Below are 25,338 nucleotides of genomic sequence, written 5' to 3'. Positions count from 1 at the left end.
CTCTGATGCATGAATGTTACACTAAATGGCTGCAAATTGTGAGTTTCATTTAATCTGAAGCATCATGACTCCAGTGCTCTATTGCCAGCACACTAAGCACTCATAACTGCCTTTGCCAAGTGAGCGTTTGAAATGCGCCTGTCTAACAGCTAACAGATGCTGTTAGAACAGTATTCATTTGAGGTGGCACAGGGCTCAGTATTAGCACACACTTAAGAATTAGGTAGGAATGGTTTGAACAGTAAAGTGGGGCTCCATCAGAGTGGGTCATAAACAGGAAAGCTCTAAACAACGACATGACCAGTTGAGGGCAACACACTCCATTACGCCATCAACAGCAAATTGTGTTATCTTGCAGAAAGTCATGGATGTTCTCCTGAATCGATTATTCATGCCTTATAACAGGATACCAATTTAATTATTCCCATACCACCATTGACGTTGGAGTTGGAGGCGAATGCTCAACACATATAAGGCTGAAGGTGTTATATGGGTCATGCAGTTCCAATCTGTCTCTAATGAAGGAATACAATTATGTGAACTCAGTATGAGCCCAAAACCGTGGATCCATCAACTGTATATACACATGCAATGTAAGTTTTTGTGGTCAATAACAAGTACCAGTTACCAGGGAATAAGGATAAACCTGCAGGTATACTCAGGATGGCATTTTTAGCTGATGACTTTGATTTCAGGATACAGAAAAAACAAAGCTAATAAAAGCATAGCACCAGCTGACGTGGAATTCAGTTTTTTGAATCTCATAAATATTCTGCATAGTGGTGCAGGGGGTAGAGCGGCTGTCCTTAGAACTGAACGTTTCTGGTTCCATACCCGGTTCCTCCTAGTGTGTCAAAGTGTTGTTGAGCAAGACACTGAACCCCTAACTGCTCTCCTGGAGCTGCCAGATGGCAGCCAAGTGCTCATGGTTCATCCATGATGAGTTAATTGCAGAGAAGGAATTTCCCCAGGGGGGATTAATAAAGAATGTATTATTATTATTATTATTATTATTATTACAACTGCATTTGTGCTTTATTGAATCTACTGGTTTCATTTGGTGCTTTGGAAAAAATACCATTCAGATGTGAACCAAATATCTCTAAGGAGTGCACAAGTCATAAATAGACTATAAAAAGCATTATATTACTGAATCTAAAGTGTACATTTCCAATTAAATGCTGAAATGTGCTTTAATGTTGGCACATGTTCTTACTTTCTGAGCATTCATTAATGCATTTTTGCAATTTGATCAGCAATATATCACTCTCATGCATGACAAGGCACTAAAATAACCTTAATCTGAAACTAATCACAGCCATATCAGTGCGTGGGATCTCTGTGCGGCGCAGAATTCATGCAAGAGATCACACAGTTTGCAGCTACACAAATAAAATATGGATTATGCATAATCCTGGTCTAACTGTAAGCGCTTTCACTCCTAATCCATGACTACCTGTCATCTAGCAGCTTACCTGCTGGCCTTGATGCGTATCCAGCCATTGGTATCAACACGCACAGAGGAACGCAGCACCACAGGCTTGGATCCCAGATCGTATGTCATCTCCACGTGTCCGTTCACAATTGCCAGGGCGATGTAGTCTGAGCGCTCCACGCCCTTTCCGCTCCACAGCATCAAGCCCTGTGTTGCCTCGGTCCGGATGCTGAGCTCAAACTTGTTCACAAGCAGAGCTTTCTCGCTATAAAGAAACGGTATGCACCTTAGTTATATACTGATGTCATTCATTACACTGAGCTCTACACCTTAAGGCAGTTGAGACACTTACAGAGCGAGTCATTGTATAATCTATAGACACATATGTGATTAAAGGGGTCTTTGGTGTTACTCGTTCTTCAAAAGTATAATGTTCTCTTCACTAAGATGCTTTATAAATGATTAGAACTGGCTGTCATTTCTGGTTATTTGTTGCTAATACTAATAATTAAGTTGATGATACCATTGTGCTTTGGATTATAACAGCAGTTTACTGAACTTATTCTGATTTCTATATGACAACGGAGGTGTGGGTAAGAAGGACAAGCTTCAGGCAGGGAATAGAGAGGAAAATGTGTCATCAAGGTTTTGAATATTAGCTCACACTGCTAAAATGGCACTCTTATAATTAATATATTGAACATACAAAAGAAAATGTTTGTTTCCTTTCCCAAATTTGACTCTGGTGAAGCAGCTGTAGAAAAATTGATGGGCTCTATGACTGCCCAGAGTAAAGAAATGCAACTAAATGGAGACATAAGGTGTAACCAAACAACCAGTAAGTGAGGTGACATGTAATGGAACAATCTGTCAGTGTAAAGGGAAATGTGATGTTGCACTGATATGTGAAGTACAGCATGAACATTTACTTCACTGTGAAATGACATTTATTGTTGTTCATCTCTTCCAAATGTAAACCGTTTCCATCTTTCAATCCATTTTGGTGGCCGTGTTGCATTGAAAGCAATGCCCTGTATCATAATAGACATTCATGTTCCACAGTGGTTGATGGCCAGTCCTTATATTGCAGCTGCCGTTTCTGAGATAACGGCTTATAATTGGCACATATTGAAGCCACTGTTGGGAGATCAAATTGAATGGATGGGAGGGGGCGCAGAGATCTGCAAAGCTCTGATTTTTTTCACTGCTGAGGTTTGTCTGCTTGCCTCTCTGGAAGATGTTAGCAAAGAAAACAATTTGCAAAACATCAAAAATGACTTACAGTTATTTATTTTTAAAGTTAGAGTTTAACAGTGATCTGATGCCATCAAAATGCTTGGGAAAGCCAACCTTAGGACAGATACATTATTTCAAGCTTTTAAATAAAAGTAAATGAGAGAAACTCCTTATTTTGGAGATAAATTTAATTTGTTTATGGGATTGTTCTATAACCAAGGCTAAAATATGGCCATATCTGATATTGAAAATAAAGGGCTTAGGAAAGTTGTGATTTAGCCTTTGTTCCAAGTCGTACTGGCAAATCGGTTTACCGAAATATTATCATACAAACCAAAACACACCTAAAACGAAGGGACTGTAGTGACTCACTGGTAATAATTGGTCCATTAGGTTTGTGTAAAAAAATGGATCAAAAAGTAAGAGATTTGCAGAAACCCCTTACTTACAGTGATTTTTGATGAGATTCGGGATACACAGTCTGAGAGCACGTTGCTGATTTTAGTCCTTACATTGAGTTTGACTACATCCTCCGTGTGTTTGTAGGTAAATGTAAATGTCACCATTGTATAAGAAAATACACACTGAGATTCATCTACTGTACTGGTCCAGTCCTTACAAACCAGCAATTTTACAAAGTCACTCTGTCGTCGTTGTGTATCCCTGTCAGTGATAAGGTATGGAGAGAATCATACCTTGTGTTTGTATGAGTGTTTATTGATGATGTGTGTGTGCCCTTCATTAATCAGCATCTGTGCAATTGTGTGGACATCTGCCAAATGGATTTATTTCCCCCCTTCTTCAGCAGGTATTTAACCGCAAAGACAAAGTGAGTACATGTAAGACAAACAACCAATGACAAATAGATAAAAAATTAAATAAATAAACAAAAGTTAGCACACTCACTGACAAACACATACACTACAGCACAGAGCAGAGGTGAAAACAAATACTAGACAAGACAGACAGCAGAGATCAGGTACTCACAGCAAACAGAGAGGCTCAAGGTAGTAGGAACAGTAGAAACTTTTTACACCGCAAGAAGTGCGTGTTTCAGAGAATCGGTCGTACAAGCAAGAAATAAATAGACAATGGAGAAGCAATGGGATGGTGCTTAAAGTAGCAGTTTACTAACTGCTCTCCTGAGGCAACAGAACTTTGAGAAATCAGGACAGCGGTATTGCTGTTTCACATCAGCAGAAACGGGGGAAGAATCTTCAATTTGATTTGATTTTTTTTTCTTCAGAAACTACTTTGAGTTACTTTGGTTTGAAAGTTCAACCCCCTTGATTAACTGAATCCACTGAGGTAAACAGAACCAAATACAGCGTGATTCAAAAGTATCATATATTACTTTTCTCTGTAGAGCAAGTGAAAAACAAATACAGCTCAGTGAACACCCTTCTGGCAAACCCTCAAACATCTTACAGGGACCAATAAATCTCCATCGTAGAATGTTGTCAGTGATAAGTTCAAAGTTATTAAAAGTGCTGAAAATATGAATAAAAGAACACTGGCACACAAACGTTCTAAAACTCTTATACACCAGTGGCTTGTGTTGTTGCTTTTTACCTTTTATACACAGTGGGTATTTATCTACTTATTTTATGTGGCCCAGTTCTAAGGTAGTATCGGGTCCAGGGTGCTGTCCTCCACTTCAACTCTAGGTGGCAGGAGGAGTTAAACTAATGAAAAAGGCATGAGGGAGGACAGCTACTGTAAAAAAAAAAAAGGGGTCTGCGAATCCATCAAATTCCGTGCTGTTATCAGGGTTCTGAACTTAAAAATTAATTGAAATGTATGAAGAGGCTCTTTGTGGTTCATATTGGTAACACTAACCAAATAATTAAAATAATATTTGTCCACTGAGGAAGATTTATCCCTGTGAGAGGTCAGGAAGGGGTTGTCTGGAGAGAAGTTGGGATGAGGAGATGAGAGTGGACTACAATGAAGCCTAAAAGCCTCATAGACTCACCTCTGGTCGGACGGGTTCTCCAGAGACTCGGGACTTAACGGAGCAGGGGAGAAAGTCAACGGCATGCAGCGTAAGCGCAGGAGAAAGAGAAAGGGAAGGAGGGAGGAGGGACGTTGTGAGCCCCCTGGGTGACTCACAAAGGTCTAGCGAAGACTTAGAGCCGCAAAAAGCATAACTTATCTACTCTACTACAATATCGACTGTGGCCAGTCGATAACAACTGTTGTGTGATCATAGGAAGTGTGCAACTTAGCCCTGATCACACTGCAACCATAAAAGGAGGCTCCCAGGGAATCACCAGGATCAATGTGCCAAAATGCCCTGGGATCAAGCATTTTCTGAACATGTGCAACAAGATTAAGTACATTCACAGTCAGTGAGTGCACGAGTACAAAGGCTACTTTAAGTCAGCAGTCCTTTATTGGACAACAATTTTATATTTATGGGGCGGCATGCCACAGAGCAGTGGCAATTAACTTCTGTCTAGAGGTGGAGGGCAGTGAATGAGAGAAATGTGTCCATTGTCAAAAAATGGGGTCAAGAGCCATACGAGTATGGAGTCATGGCTAGATATGATTTGTTGTTGAAGTAATGGATCTTGAAGAAAATCAACCTGAGCGTTCACAGATGGGAAGAGTGTGAGATGCAATCAAAAGGCTGCTGTAAATAGTAACTGAGACATTAACTTAAGGTGAGCGCTTGATATCATGGCCTCAACCAGCACTTAATGACCTCTTAAGATATTTATTCATTTCCTCGACAAAATCAAATCATGCCGCATTGATCGGCAGACCTTTTGCTTGGATTCACACAAATGTGACATCCATTAAACTTTTGACAGTCTGGCTCCAAGGATCCCCTGTCCCCTCCTGCTAAGTGAGATTCGATGCCAATGGCTACACACTGTGGAGAGATCTCAATTGGAGGTCTAATCTACAAAAGGGAGACAAATCTGTGATTAACATGTCACTGCCACTCTATATAGCCAAGTCTGTAATTATTCATAATAACAGTTAGATATCTGGCAAAAAAACAGAATGACCAAAATTCCAGCAAAGATAGTGACTCTGGGCTGAATCCAATCGACTTAGAGAGATATGAGCTGGATTCTGCTTCGCTGCGTTTGTGGGATTTTTTTTTTTAAGGGGTTACTTACCAAGCTAATGAGCAAGAAGAACACCCTTAATAAACCAAGTCATGACACAGGGCTTCCCCTGTGTCATGAAACAGGAACTATACAGGCAGCAGAAAGTAGGTTAGTATATCTTCCTCTTGCTGTTTTCAAGCGGTCTCCTTCATTTTCCAGCAGATAGTGCCATTCAATATAAAGTGCATGGTAATTCATTTTGTTTATAATCGAAATACAACCATGCATGAAATATTGCACAATCTTGGTAGAGCAATTCATATTCTCTAGGGTGTGAACACAATGCTTATCATGCACACATCCATGCTTCCTTTGGCTCTGGAAAAAATGTATTTAATGACTTTGCAAAATGTACTTGAAAATAATGAAACCGGTAATATTGAATTATGAATATGGAGCTTTGATGAAGACGTACACAGTTGAAATGATTTGTGTGTGACAAATATGATGGGGAACTAAAAGTGCTATAATCTTTTCATTTGGGTTAACTATCAAAATGGCCTTTGTTTGTTAGTTGGGCTTGATTTGAAGCTTGGGAAACACCCAATCATAAATTCTACTTACTCTGGGATCTCATTGGTCAGTTGGCTTTAGTGAAAAGGAAAGACAGTTAAGGACATTTATATGAGACTGGACAAAATGTAGACAAGCACAGCAGACAGAAGGACACAACAAAGGACGAACAACTGAAATGCTGGGACAGAAAGTAAAGATACACAGAAAGACAGACTTCTCCTGCCAGCTGTTGGTTACTGTGTGTGAGTTCTGTGTCTCAACGGCAGTGAAATGATCAAACATCTTGGTATTTGTGTGAAGAGCTGTGAGAGAAAGATATGAAGCTGTATGCTCGATGTCTTTTCAGGTTCATCACATTAACATTTTTGATCATGTCAACCTGCAGGCACTCTCCCGCCAGCCTTCTAGATGGATGGATGGATAGATGGATGGTTGGATGGGTGATTAAAAATGTCTTATAAATTGCCAGACACGGGACAGGGTTTTTTTTATAATGTATCTTTATATCCTTTGTCATGTCTTGAGCTACATCTTACACCCCCCCCCTAAAAAACAACAAAACTGTAAGCAACACGTCTCTTGATGTCAGTTCTGTACAAAGCAATCACTTGGATATTTAAAATAGGCTGATAAAAGAAAATAAGACATCATGTGGAATTTCTTTTCAGTGACAGTAGATACTCTGCAGGGGACCAGTGAGTTGTTGTTAAATGCCTCTCTCATTATGTAAAAGCTTGTCAAAAGCAGGAAAGGACTACTAATAGAAAGGAGAAGCTAATATTAATGTCAGGCGTTTACTTCACCCTGTAGCCCTTGCACTGACGCTGTCAGCAACACTGTTAACGCAGCTCACCAGGCGAAAGGATATATCGACAAAGATATTGGGCTAATAGCTATTCAAGACGAGACGCTGGATGAAGCATAATAGATGGGGACACTGCCTTGTTCTCTTTCTTACCTCTTTGTAACAGCATTGTGGTATTCGATGAAGGTCCGCCCATCAAAGGCAATGGCCTCCGCCTCTCCTGCCGACTTCTCGTAAATCGCTATAAAGGCAGGGGCGGGATGACATCACACAAATCAATAACACACAGGGTTAAGTTATCAGAGCTAAAGGGAGCGTTATGGGGGGGGGTGGATTTGGTGAGGGGCATTTTTAGATTTAATTAACGTAAAAGGGTCAGTCAGAGGTTTCATATATATATATGTGTGTGTGTGTGTTTATTTATTCATATGTATATTTACATATCAAAGTAACACTAGGATTATGGAGTATTCACATCATGCCAATGTTTAAATGAATACTTCATGGTTATTTTAATTATCGTTGAAATCATTATCTATTAGATCAGGCTAAGACAAAGCGCAGTAAATTTTTAGCCAAGGTGCAGCACAAGGCATCATTTCAGCCACACTAATATTATCCTGTAGAAGCAGCCAAAACACTTATCCTTTCAAACACAACCAATGAAATGTTGGATGAGGAAGCGGAACGATTTGCACAGCTAATTGAAATGCACATCGCCACAAGTATTGCCGTGGGCATACACTAATCATAATGATTCGTACACATATTTAAGCACGGAGATTCTAAAGAGGCCCTGAAACATGCAGAGAAATAAAATATATCTTCATTCAGGATCAAGGTAAGACGATAGAAACTCACTGTTTTGACAGTGTCCCCCAGAGAAGCCACTGAGGCAAACACACTCATAGGTGTCCAGCTGGGGGTTGCAGCGTCCACCGTTGTGGCAGGGCTCTCGGGAACACGGGTGATTTTGGAACATTGCCACGTTGCTGGAGTGCAAAGCGTTCTCCTCTCTGAGAATTGGCGTACCCATCAGAATGATCTGGGAGCAGGAAGCAGAGGGGTTAAACAGTCTTGTATGTACAGGTTCTCTAAATAGCTATATTGATTACAGTTCAGCATGTGAAAACCATTTTGCTACGGTGTTGTTATGTTCAAAAGCGATTTGTCAAATCTGAGAATGTAATCCTCAAGATGTCAAAGATATTCTCACCTTACGACTAAGACTTATAGTCGAAGATTATTATGATTTCCTGATGGTTAGATATTGAAATTTTTTAAGTGGCACGTTTCCCAGTAAAGCAATAGAACACAACTACATTACAAAAACAGATTATATTTCATTGGACATAAGACAGGGGACCTTTCTGTGTGGAGTTTGCATGTTCCCCCGTGTCCGTGTAGGTTTCCTCCGGATCTCCTCTCACAGTCCAAAAACATGCAGATTAATTGGAAAAAATTCCCCCAAATGACCAAGTAATGAGAATGAGAGTAATTCTCTATATATGTGGCCCTGTGATTGACTGGCGACCAGTCCACCCCGCCTCTCGTCCAATGACGGCTGAGATAGGCTCAAGCATTCCCCGCAACCCTGAGTGCAGGATAAGCGGAAGAAGATGGGTGGATGGATGGGCATTAGAAACATGTATCTCTGCCAGCGGCAGAAATAAAATAGCACAAGTAAGTCAGCTATGACTACTTTAACTACAAACAACTACAACCAGTTACAGGGAGAAAAAAAAAAATCATTGCATCTAATTGGTATTTGTAATTACATGTTACATGTGTAACATTCCCATGTAATAATAATCTCAAAAGATATACCTGACTTCAACTTGATTTCTGCTATGATTAGGCTGTCAAATGATCTTTGATGGTGTCATTGAAGCTATATTTGCATCCCTGAGTCTTGTGCAATCATGTAGTTTTTTCCTGCTTGATAAAATCTGTTCAGATGAGCCTTAACCTGCATGCACGCTTTGAATAATAATGGTAATTATGTACTCATAAGCCCCCTTCTCAAAACGCGTTTTCAGCCCCTTGCATTAATGTAACTCGATGTAAATGTAATTATTGCACCGTCAGTGATTTGGTTTTGATGGTACTTTTTAACCTTTATTTAACCTTTGTTACACTCTTGTATTACTTATTTCTGAGCCATTACCTTTGTTGTCACATTTATCTGATCACATTTTAATACGTCTAACAAGCACGTTGCCTTTTTCTTCATCTTCATTGAATATCATTAAATTAGAGCGCCCATTATAAGACCAAACAAGATGTGTTCAGTTATCCTGTTCTTTATTGTGACATGAACTCGACAATGTCTGCACGGGATTTACACAACAACCATGTTAAACTGTAAACCAAAATTAAAATGCAACGCTCATAATCACCTGCTCCCAAAAGGCTACAAATAACAAACACCACTTTAGGTTTTGATTTGCTTGAACTTGTCAGGAGAAAGTTTGCGGAGGAGAACTAATGACAAGTTTGTGCAAAAAGTAACATCCTGTCTTTGTTCGAGTAGGTTATTTTTGGCACTAAGAGAAGAGCCTTTTGCAGGAAAGAGGAGAGAAAAAACTGGAAGCCTGTCAGGGACAGATCTGAGAAAAGCAAAATGAAGGGACTTCAGATGTGTATTCTATTATTAGTACATGCTAATCCAAAACAAGCAGAGCCACTGCCCGTCTGTGTGGGCTTATAATGGAAATTACAAGTATGAGGGTCTGCGATGTGACAGCTGGACAGCTAATAACTTCTCACTTGACTTTGCAACTTTTTTCTGTGAGCACATGAACCAGGGGCAATAAAATAACACAAAAAAACTGTAGCAGACTGAACAAAGGGAGTGAGTGTAATGTCGCTTTTAAGAAAGTGATTCTTGTAAACATTTACCTTTTGGATCGTTCCCTGGAAGCCATCTGTGAGTGCAGCCACTCTGGCTAGTCGGCTGTAATCGGGAGCTCCACCAACAAACAGAGACTCTTTCAGGTTAAGATCTACGTGCAGATTCTGATGACACAGGATGCAAAGTGGTTTCAGATGGTGAACAAACATGATAAAATTCAACATTTTTGTCGAAAGTAGTCCAGGTTGATCTTTTCCATACCTGTTCTGTCATTGCTTGCAAGGGTTTCGATTAAGGACACGACTGTTATAGTTTTAATTCAGTGAGTGTTTGTGCACAGGGAGCATGAAATAAGTTGCATCCATATAAAGGGGAACATTAATGCACTAGATTTGCAGACTTGTCTCAGCTGTATGGATTGAGCCATTAAAATTTTCCACGTCCACATCGTAGGTGGTACATGGTCTAAATGCATTCCCCGTTTTCATTCCACCACATTGCAGCTGATACTTTACGATATAATTGATTTCTATGTCTCTCAAAAGAGTGGTCAATTATCCTGTATCTGTGATACATAAAAAGACTACAAAGGGACATCAGGAGCTGGCTGGACTTGTGATATGGACGCTTCTTTAAAGACATTTCTAATGAATGACTGATAATAAGCAGTGACCTTTGAAACAGCTGAATGTAGAGACATATTAATTGCAATTAATTTACGTGGTAGAGGGCTATGAAATTTGATTCTTTCCACCAAACCTTTGGGACAATAGCTTGCATTCGCAAGGTGCCACGAGTTTCTTTTGCACGGAGGAGCTAGCGCACTTCAGAAAGACGAAATTAATGATCTTTATTTTATGTAGGGCAGTAATTGCCTGAGGGTAAAGTGGAGTTAATTGCTGGAAAAATTATGGAAGGGGCCAAAAAGGATAGGGGCCAAATAAACAGGCTTTTTGCAGGCAAACTGGCATTGCCTCGGCTTTTATTTAGGATGGGATTTGGAGTGCAGAAAGCAGCACTGCTTGGCTGGAGCCTTGGGCTGTGTCACTGCACCTTGAGCTGCATCCAGCGGAGATGGGGGAGGAAGGGGGAGGTTGGTCAAAGTTACTGGACCAAGCCCAGGCTGCTGACCAAGTTTGGCAAATCAATGGCAGGACAGAAACCTCTGGATCTTTATGCAATGCATTTACTCTACGGATAAAAGTTCAATATGTAAAATGTTGTCTGACTAATTGATGACTTTATTATGTGATACTCTGAGAGTATGATGCAACAACATAATTTTCTATGAAACTAAAGAGACTTCATGCAATTGTGTTGTAGATATTATTCTGCTTTGTCTCAAACACTCAGTCACCCACACTTAGTGACAGAGGTTCCACGGAGTGATTCTTGTTTCATAATGTGCAGCAAGTATTATGTGCTGTCATGGGTAAGTGAGTGGGTGAAAGGGTGAGCGACTTAATGATACTGTTCCTGTTTATGTAAAAGTTAGCGGAGACAAAAGAATAACCTGGCCTGGCATGGGCACCGCATTGTCTCCTACGGTATATTTTCTTCACTTTGTTTGCTTGCCTCCTCTGTCTTTGCTCTCACTTTCAACAGACACATGGCATTGGCGTGATATCCCCACCTACGCCATCCTAATGAAGACGCTTCTTTGTTGCTAAAAACAATGGCCGTCACAGAGATGACTGTCTCCTTTCCCTCCTACAACCCACCTTCACACCCTGTTCCACCCCCACAGCAGATGGACCGAAGTGAAAGCCAAACTGATTTCTTCAGTGTTGGGTGAGTATGCATGTAGGAACTTGAAATGAAATGACAAAGTTTTACAGAGCTGGCTCCTTAAATTGTGCTTGCCATCATGCTGAAATACCCATATGTGCTGTTGCAGCATGGACAAACGAATGGTTTGGTGAAAGGACGAAGTGAACGGCTCAAATGAAATATGGGCTAATGTGTGACTTAGACTTGTCTCATTACCTTGCGTGATTTCTTATTTCCAGACAGCACATCATAGAGAAAAAAAAAAAAGATTGGGAGAGTTATTCTGGGAAGACTAGTAAGTGCAGAGTGAGGCATGCAGAGCTCAGATAGTGTAAAAGCCTACAAAACATGCACACAAAGAAGTACTTTCATGTAAACAGGCATAAAAAAATAGGGTTGGGCAATGTGGCAATTTCTGATGATTACTCATTTCTTTGCCTCTTTATAGCTAATTACTACTTTCCTGGGAACTTAAAGGTCAATGATGTTATAAAAACTGAATTTTTCCATTATTTTTTCACGGCGATAACTCGCAAGAATTCACAATTTCTGGGGTTGTTTTTTGCAAGGTTATTTTGAGTTGTCACTAGTTTTAATAGTGATGGACAATTTTCCCATACCAATATTCATTGATTTAGAGCTGATTAACTAAAAAACATTGGAATAAATAAGTAAATGATAAATAAATAAAAATGTCATCAGTGTATCTAGATTTTCAATTAGCTGTATGTAAAAAGGTCACATATTCAAAAGAATCCAGGATGGAATACAGCAGTGGATGATATTAGAAATACACCTATGTATTGTCTAGCCCTCTAACAAAGCAGACAGTGAGAATACTAAACACAGCTGCAGGCACATATAAGTGCAATCAATATAATGAAATACATTGGCTTGTCCCTCCTTGCTTTCACATATTTGGAGATAGACACTATAAGTAACCATTAAGATATTCCTGTATGTATAGTTACTCTAATGTCTGTGTAAGATATCGCAAATAAAAAGGCCATGCACGAGACAGATGGTGTCATTAAAAATGATGAAAAGAAAACTTTACGGATGAGAGACAATGAATAATGTACTTCAACCCAATCTTACTCACAGGCTACTGCCATTATATGAGAGCTGAAGCAGATTTTGATTTCTTCTATCTGTACCTATATGCTTTGAAAGCATGTGCTTCATCATGTTGACAGCTTGAGCTGTCTTTGATATGATGAACACTCCCAGCATGCAATATATTGTGTATCCAAACCTGCGCCTCTGTGTGACCACCTTTGATATGATATGAGCTTGTTTGAGCAAAGCGTAGTGTGACTCCCTCCCACTTCTTAGAGGAGGAGAGAATTAGCTGAGAGCTATGCTGGATTTGGTCCCTGCACTGAGCTCCATAACTAGTCTTAGCTCGTCTTGTCCCTTCAGACCCCCACTCCCCTTTTTTCTTGCTCTCCTCTTTTAATAAGATTTTCTGCCTCTGTTGCTGGAGTAAAACACAATTACAATACAGGCTATGGCAGGCAGTGGGGGGAGGACAGAGCAGAGAGAGAGAGAGAGAGGAGGAGAAAAAAAAAACAGCGCTGTATCGAGAAGAATTGTGAGAGACAGTGTTGAGCGAGCGCAGATTCATAATCGCAAATTACCTTGTTTAATATAATTGGATGACTTAGAGGCTTATCGGACTATTAGATCGCATTCATTTGCAAGCATGTACCTTCTTTATTTGTTTAGATCGGAGGCTAAAGACCTTGCATGACACTCCTCCAGCTGCTGACATCTCCTTTATTTCCCCTGGACACCCGGATTTATCAGACTGTAGCTGTTGAAGATAAATGTGCTTTTCCTAGTATTCTTAGTATCTTAGTATTCCTAGAATCAGCCATATGCAAGGCTGTCTGTGAACTAAAACAGCAGAACTACAGGGTTTGTTGCTGTGCAATAACATCAGGATAGGGGGAAAATTTTGTGATTCACCTATGCCTGAATACGCAATATGTTGCACAATAAGTTGTGACAATGATATGATATAAGCACGCAGATGATCAAGCAAATACATTACATATGGCACAGGCGACGCATACCTCAGGCCCATTGGGCCTGCATGCTGAAAGCAACACGACCATCAGCCCTATTAGCTTGTTATTTTACTCTAACTTACAGGTGCTTCTCCCCGAACAGCATTCTTCTTGTTCACCATGATCTCTCCTTTGCGGTTGGAGCGCTCCAAGTTCACGGTGTTCCACACATTTAGTTGGATTGCTTCCTTACTCCTGAATCAGACACAGAAGCTTAATGAAATTGAACCTTTTTTGCACTCCAATGACTATTTGAGTGATTCATTTGTGATTCTTTACAAGAAACTGTGAATGTTATCCACTCATAGGTACGTGTGCGAAAATAAAATGTATTTCTTTTACAGCTACATGCAACTGTGTGTACTGTACGGTACTGGCGCTACAATTTTTCTTTTGCTGCTGGCTGCGTCACCATGGACACAGTGATTTGGTATTTCTAGAAGACAACTCGGAATCTGAAGGGCCAAGATAGAACAATTTTTTGTGCCGTGAAGAAAAATGGCCTGATGCATCAGTATAGAGAATGCTTTGGTGTGTCACATATATTTTTGGTAGAATGATGACATGACTGAAGCAACACTTTATTTACCATCGGAGGGTTTCCTAGAATCATGACAGAAAATCTCATCAAAAACTTGGTCTCACTTACAAATCTGCACTTACAAAGTCAAACAAACCTCTCATTTTCTATAGAACAAACCATCAGTACACCTCATTGCATGATTCAAGCTAACCTGATGGTAGCAGGACCCTTGCCGAGGTCGTAGCGGAACTCCAGGATTCCTTCATTGAGGGACAGAGAGATAAAATCTCCTTTTCCGTCTGATTTTTGGCCATTGTAGAAGATCAAACCATTGGAATCGTTGGCCATGAGCACTACTGTCATACTGAGCTTTTGTCTGCAAACACAAGCAAATGTAAAAATATAATCACATGCAAAGGCCAGAGTGACAGCATTACACACATTTATGACAGAAAAATGGGTAATTGTTTCCTGGTCGACCTGTACACTATATATAAAGATCACTCTTGTCATTTCAGCTCAGGTGTGAACAAGGCAGCTCTGTGATGTTTGGGCCAATGAAAACTTAATAATGTCTATTTTGTAATAAATCCAATCGCTGACTTGCAGAACTGTTGGACTCACCGTAGATCATGCCCATAGAGATGTAGCCCCTTCAGCTCTAGGTAAGAGTCTCCATTGAATAGAGGCATGTAAGCTCCACTTCGCTCAACCACTGTAAAAACAAAGAAATGATATCAATCCCCAGGACCTGTTAGTCCCTCTCTTTAAGGGACCTACCAGCATTATGAGTTGGATTTGTGTTTGCATAACCTTTTGGATTAAGTCTTTCTCTTGGCAGATCTGAACAGCAAAATAATATAAAACCCTCACGTCAGGCTGATTACACAGCCCGCCATAGTGTAACAAAGGATGTTTGGAGGCATGTGGAGTTTAACACCACAGCCAGGACCCATGAAATAAAGCAACCATTGTATTTTAGCTAGCCTTCTTTTTTTATAAATTCATGTCTTTGTGATGAGTCTGTGTCTTCTGGATGTTCCCTTTCTTGCTTAGTGACTGCTCTATCGTTATAACAAGTGGCTTGACTTTAGAAATCAAGTATAATTTGAGGGCATGTGTACCATGTGCTGTTTGCGAACCAGCTGCAAGATCCGTGCATGCGCAAATAAACACACACACACGTACACACAGACACAAGAACAGCATACCTATGTAGCCAGCAAGAAAGGCTTTTTTTTGTAATTGGCTGGGATTAACTGAATTGTACAGTCAGGATGAGAAGACAAACGGAGATGAGAAAGCTAATTAGCTATTGTGCAGGAACTGCTAATGATGATGGCAAGCACCATCAAGGAATGGAGAAAAATAGTCTTGCATATACAATGTGAAATCCTGCACTAAACTCAACTCTATTAGATTATCAGAGCTGCTCTTGATGTTGCTCCTTTGATTTTTCTTGCTCTTTTCCACCTTGTAGAAATCATGAGAAATCACTGAAAACAGCTGAATTACTGCGACAAATTCAACCAAATATAGAAGGTGGAAGTGAGTATAGTTACTGTTTCTTGGTCATTCTCTGCTCAACAACATGTATCTGCCTAATTAGTGCTAATTACAAAAGTTGATATTAAGCTCTCTATATATATTTTTGTACATATGAAGTGACTGTTCACTCCTGGAATCAGTCGCGCAAAGATGCAGAAATTCTGACACTCACAGTAATCTGAATTTAAATTAGTTCATGTGCTGGATTTTGAACTGAAATTCGACCCCCCACTTCCCCCTGCAGTTAGTATCTCAAGGACTGTCTGATTCTAAGTGATCCTGGTTTTATTTCTATATTGTAATAATTTACACGGCTGCAGAGTAGAAGTACAGAGTAAAGTCAGCCATTCAATATTATTGGAACACCCTTGAGAAATGTCCTTGACGATGAATATTGTAGTAGTGAGCCACTTGGATATGGCATGACAGGACTGAAATGGCAACCGTGGCTCAGCTGAACGTGCACACACAATTTTACAGCTAATTCACCTTTGGCTTGTGATGACTGGACTCCGAGTTAGCTGTCTCTTTTAACAGTTCTCTGTGCAGCCCTCAGAGGTTATGTCCACCTGGCTCACCTTATCTGTGAGCTCCTGTCTGGAGCTGACACTCTCGCTGATGGACACCCCCATTAATCACAGTGGGCAGGGAAGACTGATGCGATTAGTCATCTCATTGATTCTTGTGGAAAAATAGCTTTTTGGATCAGGAGACGCATGCACTCACACAGCATTGATTCTGGTTCACCTCACTTTATTTTAATCACCTGCTACACGAGGCTCGGGATTAGATGGAGGCTATTCTCAATAAGGATTTTGGGATTCCTGTACGTTCTAGGGTAGCTCTTTCTCTTTTGTTAACAGTGTGTGATAGAATATTCTCTTTCATCAGTTGCACCAGAAGTCATCTTTAGCTAACATTTCATGACAGGATCTCCACCAGCAGTGAGGGAAAAAAGTTGGAAGACTTCAAAAACACGACAACTGCAAAAGGCCTTAATGATGAAGCAGCAGAGCTGAGTTCCACAGCTTTCCCTGCTGTGACCTGTCTGCAGTATGGAGCTAAGTAGCAACAAACACATTTCAACACAACACCTGTGGGCAGGTGGGAATGAAGTGAAGAAATGAAGGAAGACTGTGGCTTCTTTGCCGCTTCCACACTAACAACCATAGCAGAGTAGATACAGAGAATGGCCCAAAGGCCCCCACTGACTCCTTTCCCTGCCCAGCCTGAAGGCTCACTGTGTCTCTTCTTCCTGTATTTGATCTCCCTTTTTCATTCAGCACGGATGGATGTAAATGTCACCGGGTACAAAGGGAAGGAGAGGAAGCAAGGCAAAAATTAGGGAGGATGTTACTCAACCTCCAACCAAAATGCTGTGATACACAGAGCAATTACGGTGTGAAGTACATTGACGAAAAAATACGTTTTACATCCCTGGTCAGGTTGGCCTTAATTTCTCACACATTTTAGTAGTTCAGTATTTTATTTATAACCAAGCAATGTGTGTCATATTTCACTCAGATCTGTTATAATAGCCCTTTGTTTTAATGTCAATATAATCTTTCAGCGAGCTTAAGTATTTAGGCAGACTTGAGCTACATTCATTCCAAGATGTTTTTACAGATAAAATAAAAAAGATAATAGTTGATAGTTGATCTAGCCTCATGATCTCTCCTCCCTTCCCTGACAGACCTCATAAATTCAAATTAAGTATATTCAGTGAACTGGTTTAAGAACATCTATGGCTCTAAACTGGCTTAAAAAGATACTCAAGTACGGGATCTTGACAATTGAACTTTAGTAGCCCAATTTAAGTTTTAATGTACACCAGGGAGTGGAGTCTCCAGTATCAGGTTACCTTTCTCGCAGTGTCTCCCTTCACGTCCCATTGGACACTCGCACTTGTAACCTCCCTCTGGCAAGGCCTGACACTGGGAGGATGAATGGCACCTGTTGGGCTCGCAGGGATCATGGATGTCGGCGCAAGTTGGACCTTGATACATATGGGCACGCACACACACACACACACAAGGGTACAAATCCACCATTAGAAAATCTGCACTTAAGAGTTTCATTCATATTCCAACAGAGTGAAGACAGAGACAGAAAAGTGGGGAGAAACATGGGGTAGGGATTTCCTCTCTAATGGAGGTCATTGTCTAATAGGATTCGGAAATATTACATATCCAGATTAAACTGTGGAAGGGCTCCCCACCATGCATCCTTGTTTCTGGGCCAGAGCTAGAAGGCATCTGGTGCATGATGGGGTTTGCCCTCTGCCACAGCCCATCTGAATTCACTCGTCATTACTTTTGCAGTCGAAGCCTGTTGTGAGAAGGACACTTCAATGAACCCTATCCCTGCTGAGCTCACGAGCCTTCACCATTTTTTCTTACTCAAGCTTTTGGATGTAATTTCTGCTCTCACTTCTTCCTGAACACAGCTTAAAAAAGGGAAAAAAAATCCACCATTCACTTTTCAATTTGTTTAGATCCAGCTCATTTCATTTCTCATTTGTCTGACTGCATTGACATGTTTGACAAGTCTCCTTCCACATTCGCTCCGTCTTCCTCAGTCTGTCTCTCCCTTCAAAAAACAGGCAATTGGTGCGATGATAAAACGGTCCAAATCTTGGTCATGATTGATTCTGATCCTACAAATAATTTCTCAGAGTGAGCAGTTGCCTTTTTGCATTCCTTAATTGCACAAAAGAAACAAAGCAGTATCTTATGTGAAAAGCAAGAACTAAGAAACAGGCTTCATTGGTGACAGTTCCCTAATTTCATGAAAATGGTTCAGACTGTTTTGCTGGAATTTAGTTTCTCTTGCTACTAAGCTTAAATAGTTGAACTTGAAAGTATATAAGTTACATCAGACAATTAATTTGGTTTTGTTGAGAACATATTTTTCTTTCAGGCTGGGGTACAACCAGCAAGGGCCAACACACGACTAAGCCATGCCAGGGTCTGCTCTGGACTCTACTGAGTTGCTTGTTAGCTGGTATTGGCGAAAGGGGGAAAAGTGGAAGGAAGTGATGTGGAAGTAGAGATACTGTAGGCCAAAGGCCAATTACTGAGGATTTGGCGGAAGTTGTCATGTTTTCTGTTAGGCGTCAACATTTAATCTCTTATTTCTGTGTTGGACACAGATTTGACGGTGTTGGTTTTCACAAAATGTCCTCTAGCACTGCAGGGCACATGAGTTAAACTGTCAAATTAGGCTTGAAATGTGTCTACAATTTTCAACATATGGAAAACAAATTCTCACAATATCTAGAAGCCAGTTTTTCCATCAGAAGGACATCCTGCATGGAATAAAAAGAATGGTAAAAATGCCCTTATATCAGTAATCTAACATTTCAATGAAATTATAATAATGAGAGATTTTAAAAAGGTTTGTTCTGAATTCTTATTTCTCATTTCTTTTTTCAGTTTTGAGGTCAGTACTTACAATCTGTTGGTTATTCCTTTCTTATTCTCATTTCTCAATATTAAAGACATTCAAGGACTTCAATTTCTTTCAACAGATGAGTACATTTCCCTAAAACAAAGTCAAAGCGACATGTCTGGATGCAGACAATTGTTTGTCACAATTTCAAACCTAATACACAGTGTGTACAGTACATATATAAGAAATGGTACATGGCAGGATACAACATCAAAATCAGTGAATAAGCAGTTATGGCTCAGTTGGTAGACCGGGCACCCCTCCAATCAGAAGGTTGGCAGTTCGATCCCTGGCTGATCCTGTCTGCATGCTCACGTGTTTTGCATGGCAGCCCTTCCGGCCTCGGTGTGTGTGTGTGAATGGGTGAATGTGACAAATCCAGTGTAAAGCGATTGGGAACCAAAAGGTGATAAAAGCGCAATTAGTGGAGACCATCTACCATTTAGAAGTATATAAGCAATGAAGTACTTATAACACACACACACACACACACACACACACACACACACACACACACACACACACACACACACACACACACACACACACACACACACACACAGCAGAATAATGATGTTGCTGAAGTATGAACAAATTGTCCAGAAAGAACACAGAGTTTCCAGTAACTTACCCCAGAATCCTTTGCTGCATTTGCAGTGGAACATCTCAGCCTCTTTCACCTGACAGACTGCACCATTCTTGCAGGGGTTTGGCTGGCATGGGTTGTTGCCGCACTCACCCACGCCACTGCCATAGAGACTATTGCCCCCACTCTCCTGCAGGTTCAGCACCCGGTTATTGACATCCAGCAGGCGGATGCAACCCACCAGACCAGAGGCAACACCTGTCCTGTCGGTTACACTGAAGCAGGGAGAAGGGGGTGTTTACCCATATTATGGGACACAATTTGACAGAGGCTTCAACCATAGCTGTGATACTGATGATCCTTATTTGATAACAGAGTAATGCTGCTTGGCATTTAATGACTGACAATCAGGAATCATTTCAATCACAAATAATCTTTTTTCTTTGTGACAGGGTCAAATTCTGATGTTAAAACCAATCTTGTCACATTTAGTCAGTCACACTAAAAAAACATCTAAATGGAGCTATGACATTGCCATAACCTGGCCATATTATTACATTAAGATTATAATTGCCACTTAATGGACTCCTGTCATATCATGTGATGCAAAAACAAAACCTTGACCAGAAAATAAAAAAAAACACAATGTTGCATCCCATCTATGCATCAACACATAGCATTTGAAAATGTTTTAATTGGCATGCTTTTCTTCATCTATATTAATTGAAACTATACTAATTGAAACAGAAAATCAAAAACACAATGTTGCATCCCATATATACATCAACACATAACATTTAAAAATGTTTTCTTAATTGCCATGCTTTTCTTCATTTATATTAATTGAAATTGTGTTTACTCGATCAGAGATATATACGCATGGTGTCCTTCATGTATTTGTTCACCACCTTGAAATCCTTGTGTTTGAAAGTAATTCACATTAACTTGATCTATGGCTCAATTCTTGCATCAGGTAGATGAAGCGAGATGTACAGTGGGAAACTTCATGGGGCATTAAAATGTCAGAAAATCGGTCAAAGTTGGGAAAATCAATTCGAGTGGGAACAGCTAGAAATTAATGTAACACTGGATTGGAGACAAAATTCTCCTGAGCTAATGGTTTAATTTATTAGACGGTAGAAGCTGATGGGTTCAATGTGCCATCTACTCCCTGACCTGAGTGTTCCCATAGTAGAGAGTTACAAGATATTAGGCCTTACTCGTGATGCATTTCCTCGGGCACTCCTCCAATGAACAGATGAGTGTCAAGGTTGAGGCCATCTGTGCCGCGTGGACTCTCGCCCTCAATGTGTGGCTCATTGTCAACGCTGAGCACGGCATTGCGCCGATTGCGTGTAAGTACCAGCTGATGCCAGCGGCCCTGAGTGATTTCTACTTTGCTGACCACAATGCCGGTGCCAGAGCCTGTATTAAACCTGAGAAGGGAAAAAGGGGGAGCAGGTTTGAAAGACAGTATTAGTAAGTTTGCAAGACTGGAGAACTTTGTAATCCAAAAAACATTAAATTAATTATTCATCAAAAACCACCTAGTGAGATCAACACCAGTACTTTGAGTTTGGATGATGTTGAAAATCTCATTTGAACTAAAATTCCATACCATGTTTTGATATGAATATTTACCACCCTCTGCTTAGATATATTGAGTTTGTCTCCAGCTTTTATCCAAATGGTCTCATAATCTTCACAAAACAGACACAGACTTTGCTGATTCCTGTCAAACTTCTTTACCTGGTTATCAATTTGTATTGGATTTGTTGCAAAACTTCAAATGATTCTATCCTCTCTTTCAGAAGGCTATCCCTCGAAATATGCATTTATTTGCAGGTCTATAGAATTATCTTTTAACTTCTTATTGCTTGTCTTGTAACTTATTGTTGATTTTAAGAGGATAAAAAAACATTTACAATAGTTACTTTTGAAAATGGAGATTTAAAGTGAAGTCACAAATGAAGAGTTGATAAGCAATGTTATTTTATGGCTTTCTGGGAGACCACAGCAAATTAGCAAAGAATTCATTTTAAGTAAGTAATTTTAAATGTGTATATATATATATATATATATATACATATATGTCTATATTCATAAATACACACACACAAAGAATACACAATACTGTAAAATGTTGAAGTAGACAATAGTTGATACATTTCAATATATCATGCAGGTTTATAATGCCCAAATGGCAGCGAGGCTTTATGACTCAGGAAGGTCATAGACAGGAGCATGCGGTAGTTTTTCTATTATGGTTGGAAACTTTTTGACTGGAATGAGAGGCTAAGACTATTCTTTCATATCATGATTTGAGTCAACCGTTTATCTAATGAGGTTTTTTGGAGAAAAAAAAAAACAGGAAACAAAAAACAAATCCTCACAGAAAGTGCCTACATATACAGAAATATTACTGCAACCTGAGAGCAATTATCCACTGCTGCCAGAAATAATAAGTTCTTCTCCCCACATCTTGGATTTACAGAGCAGTGAGTGGTAATCTCACAGCTCAATTTCAGGTATTGAGGCAGAGCCCCATTTGAAAACACAAGTGACGAACAATCTCCTTTAGTTCACGATCTATTTCAGTCTGAATGGAGAAATCTTACCTGGCCAAGTGGAGACATGCCAAAATGGGTTGGAAGGGTCAGAGTAAAACAAAAAGACCCAAACCATGAGGTAGGATGCTGTTTAAAACAATAAACTAGGAGCAGAATGTCTAATGGCCTCTTGAAGATAAAGCCTTAGCGATCCTGCAGGGTTACAAGTAAGCACTGCAGGTTTTGTTGCTCACAAATATTCCAATTTGGCCAAACTCTATGGGACCTTTCTTACTTTTTCCTTAAATTAATCAGTCATACCCTCCAAGCAATGTGTATGTAGGGTTTAATAAAACAATTATACTTATTGCTTATCATCAGTTGAATCACCAAACTGTAGTAGAAGCATATTTTTGAAATCATATAGCCAGCTGGAAATTACCCGAAAATAATTTAGGAAATCACAAAAATTCTTTAGGAAACCACAGAGTCTTCATTTGTGAATGCATTTCAGTTTGAGTCCTGCACAGACAGTATATCAGTGCATGTTTACAATCTATCCACAACCTCCTGCACCTTTCCTCATTTTCAGTAAGTCTCCAAAGCATTTATTGCTGTTATCATTTCCCTCATCCCTTTCAGTGAAGTCCTTTTTTGTTGTATTATTATAACTTCCATATTCAATTGCTGCAGAGGCTGAAATGTCTTTTTCCACATTAAGACCATTAAAGTTTCATCTTGATCAGTCAAAGAACGATGAAAATTCTGACAAAAGTGGCCTCTTAGAAAGGAAAGTCCATCTTTCTTTTAATTAAACGAGGGGATGGATGCCCCTCTCTTATCTGTGCTGCAATTAGATCCTTCATGCAATCAATTGAGCCTCTTAAATCAATTCAACAAGGGGTTGGCAAATTAAAAGTCATTTAAGTTCATATTTTGATTTTGATTCTTTTGTAAAAAACAATTTAAACAGTTTAAAACAAGAATCAGTTTAAAACAAGAAATTAATGTACTTTTTGAGGCAAATACATAACAAAAACTTCTGTTATAAAAAATTGGCTGCGGTGACTATACATAATACCTTAGTCAGTTGAAATTTGCTTGGGGAAAATTGGTATTTAGTTTGTGATAAAAAGATTGAAAAATGTTTATCAAGTAACCACATTCTGATGCTGAATCTTGCAAAAATAATGGAATTATTGCTATGTCACATCTTTATACAAGAAAACAAATTTGCTTTAAAATGCTTTCTTTCTGAATGGAGTTTGAGGTTTTATCATCCAGAAAGTATTTCTGGCTATTTGGCTTAAAAAAAAAAGTCTCATACTTTATGTATATTACCAAAAAATGTGTTCACTTCTTTGCTCACAACATGGATGGTGTGTATTTATTTGACGCATGGAGAAGGTAAGTCACAGCTACCATTCATTGTGTTATACCAAGTAGCACAAACACACTCACACACATTGCAAACATTGACGGAGTCTCAGCGGAAAGATCACGCACACTTTGTGAGTTCTAAAAAAGGTCATTATTTAATCGGTTAGTCTTACCTAAGCTCCACCTTGCCATTTACAAGAGCGATAGAGATGAAGTCCTTCTTGCTTTCTTGGCCGTTGTAGAGAAGGATGCCAGTCATCGCAGACGCTCTGAACTCCATGGCGATGCGTACAGTGTGGTATGCGCTCATGGTCTGGAAGGCCAAGTAGGACTTGCCTCCGAATGATGGGATAAAGTACTTGATCACTGTGAAGGAATGAGCACAACAACCCAACCATTGTTGAGTAATGCACTTCTAAGCAGAATGATGTGCATAATTATGTACGAGCAGGGCAGACATCTTTTTATCAGATGATTTTGGGAATTATGTTTTTCAGAAATGACTGATGGGTTCAACCACTGAAGGTCAAGAAATAGGCAGAGCAAAGCTTTTCAGCCACTCATAGACCCCCCCCCCCCCACACACACACACACACACACTCAACAATTATGATTATGATCACACTCCTCCAGACTCCTATTCTCTCTCTCCGTCCATCTGTCTCACTGTCCGTCTCTCTAAAGGGAATGGCAGCTGATGAGCTCACTCTATCCTAATTATTTTAATTGATCAGGATGCTTGTGTGCATCATTCATGCGTGTAAGCGTGTTATTTCATTTAGATGTTCTCACTCAAACCAACACTGTGTTTTCACAAGCGAATGGGCGGGGGTGGCGTGGCCCAGGAGGTTGAGCAAATCGTCCTTCAAACCGGATGCTCCTGGTTCGATTCTCGCACTCTCTCCTAGAGTGTCGAAATGTTGTTGAGCAAGACAGTGAGCCCTTAACTGCTCCCCTGGTATCTAAAAAATGGCAGCCAACTGTTTTTGGCCCACCCATGATGGGTTAAATGTGGGGAAGGAATTTCCCCATGAGGAATTAATTAAGTATAAAAATCCCCATTGAACCATTTACAGTTGCTTATCTTAGATGCAGCTGTGTAAATTTGTATCTTTTTCTCCCATAATACAATAAGAGCAATGAGAGATAATATTTGTGTTTCTCACTTATTTATGATTTTCTCAGTGTTTCTGGTTGTGTTCTGTGTTGCCTTCAGTGCATGGCTCAGTGGTCACTCACTTCAGATGTGTTCAACCTGTCTGAAACACTTGAGATGAGTTTGAGGCAGAACCACAGAGGAGAGAGGTCTGATTCTATCACACTGTCAACTCTTCGCTTTCAAAAAATATTTTGTCCGGAGTTCTGATAGCTGCTGCCACGCTGGGAGCTGCTTGAAATGACCCAGTAACTCCACAACTGTGAGCACATAATATTTTAGAAACAAATGTCAGCACAATCTGGGAATTAGGACTATGATAGGTGATTAAAATAT

General features: G+C 39.9%; 1 protein-coding gene across 7 annotated transcripts in view; it reads right to left on the bottom strand.

Annotated features, from left to right (window-relative positions):
* Positions 1-25,338, bottom strand: part of agrn (agrin) — a 279,534-nt gene that overhangs the window by 5,594 nt on the left and 248,602 nt on the right. For 4 of the 7 annotated variants that reach the window (XM_086159716.1, XM_086159714.1, XM_086159715.1 and 1 more), the window contains 12 exons: positions 24,020-24,212; positions 21,138-21,353; positions 19,963-20,192; positions 17,743-17,877; positions 14,958-15,048; positions 14,545-14,709; positions 13,894-14,005; positions 10,016-10,132; positions 7,976-8,159; positions 7,268-7,355; positions 4,647-4,679; positions 1,476-1,700 (listed from right to left, as the gene is read on the bottom strand). In XM_086159716.1, coding sequence (XP_086015842.1) covers positions 1,476-1,700; positions 4,647-4,679; positions 7,268-7,355; positions 7,976-8,159; positions 10,016-10,132; positions 13,894-14,005; positions 14,545-14,709; positions 14,958-15,048; positions 17,743-17,877; positions 19,963-20,192; positions 21,138-21,353; positions 24,020-24,212 — 1,789 coding nt within the window. The remainder of the gene's footprint in view (positions 1-1,475; positions 1,701-4,646; positions 4,680-7,267; positions 7,356-7,975; positions 8,160-10,015; positions 10,133-13,893; positions 14,006-14,544; positions 14,710-14,957; positions 15,049-17,742; positions 17,878-19,962; positions 20,193-21,137; positions 21,354-24,019; positions 24,213-25,338) is intronic. The other 3 variants (XM_086159720.1, XM_086159718.1, XM_086159721.1) reach the window with 1 other exon arrangement.

This window comes from Fistularia commersonii, chromosome 14, assembly GCF_037954325.1.
Source record: "Fistularia commersonii isolate RoL2024-O1a breed Wild chromosome 14, RoL_Fcom_v1.0, whole genome shotgun sequence".
NCBI classification, from domain to species: Eukaryota; Metazoa; Chordata; class Actinopteri; order Syngnathiformes; family Fistulariidae; genus Fistularia; species Fistularia commersonii.
This window is presented reverse-complemented; position numbering and strand designations above follow the sequence as displayed.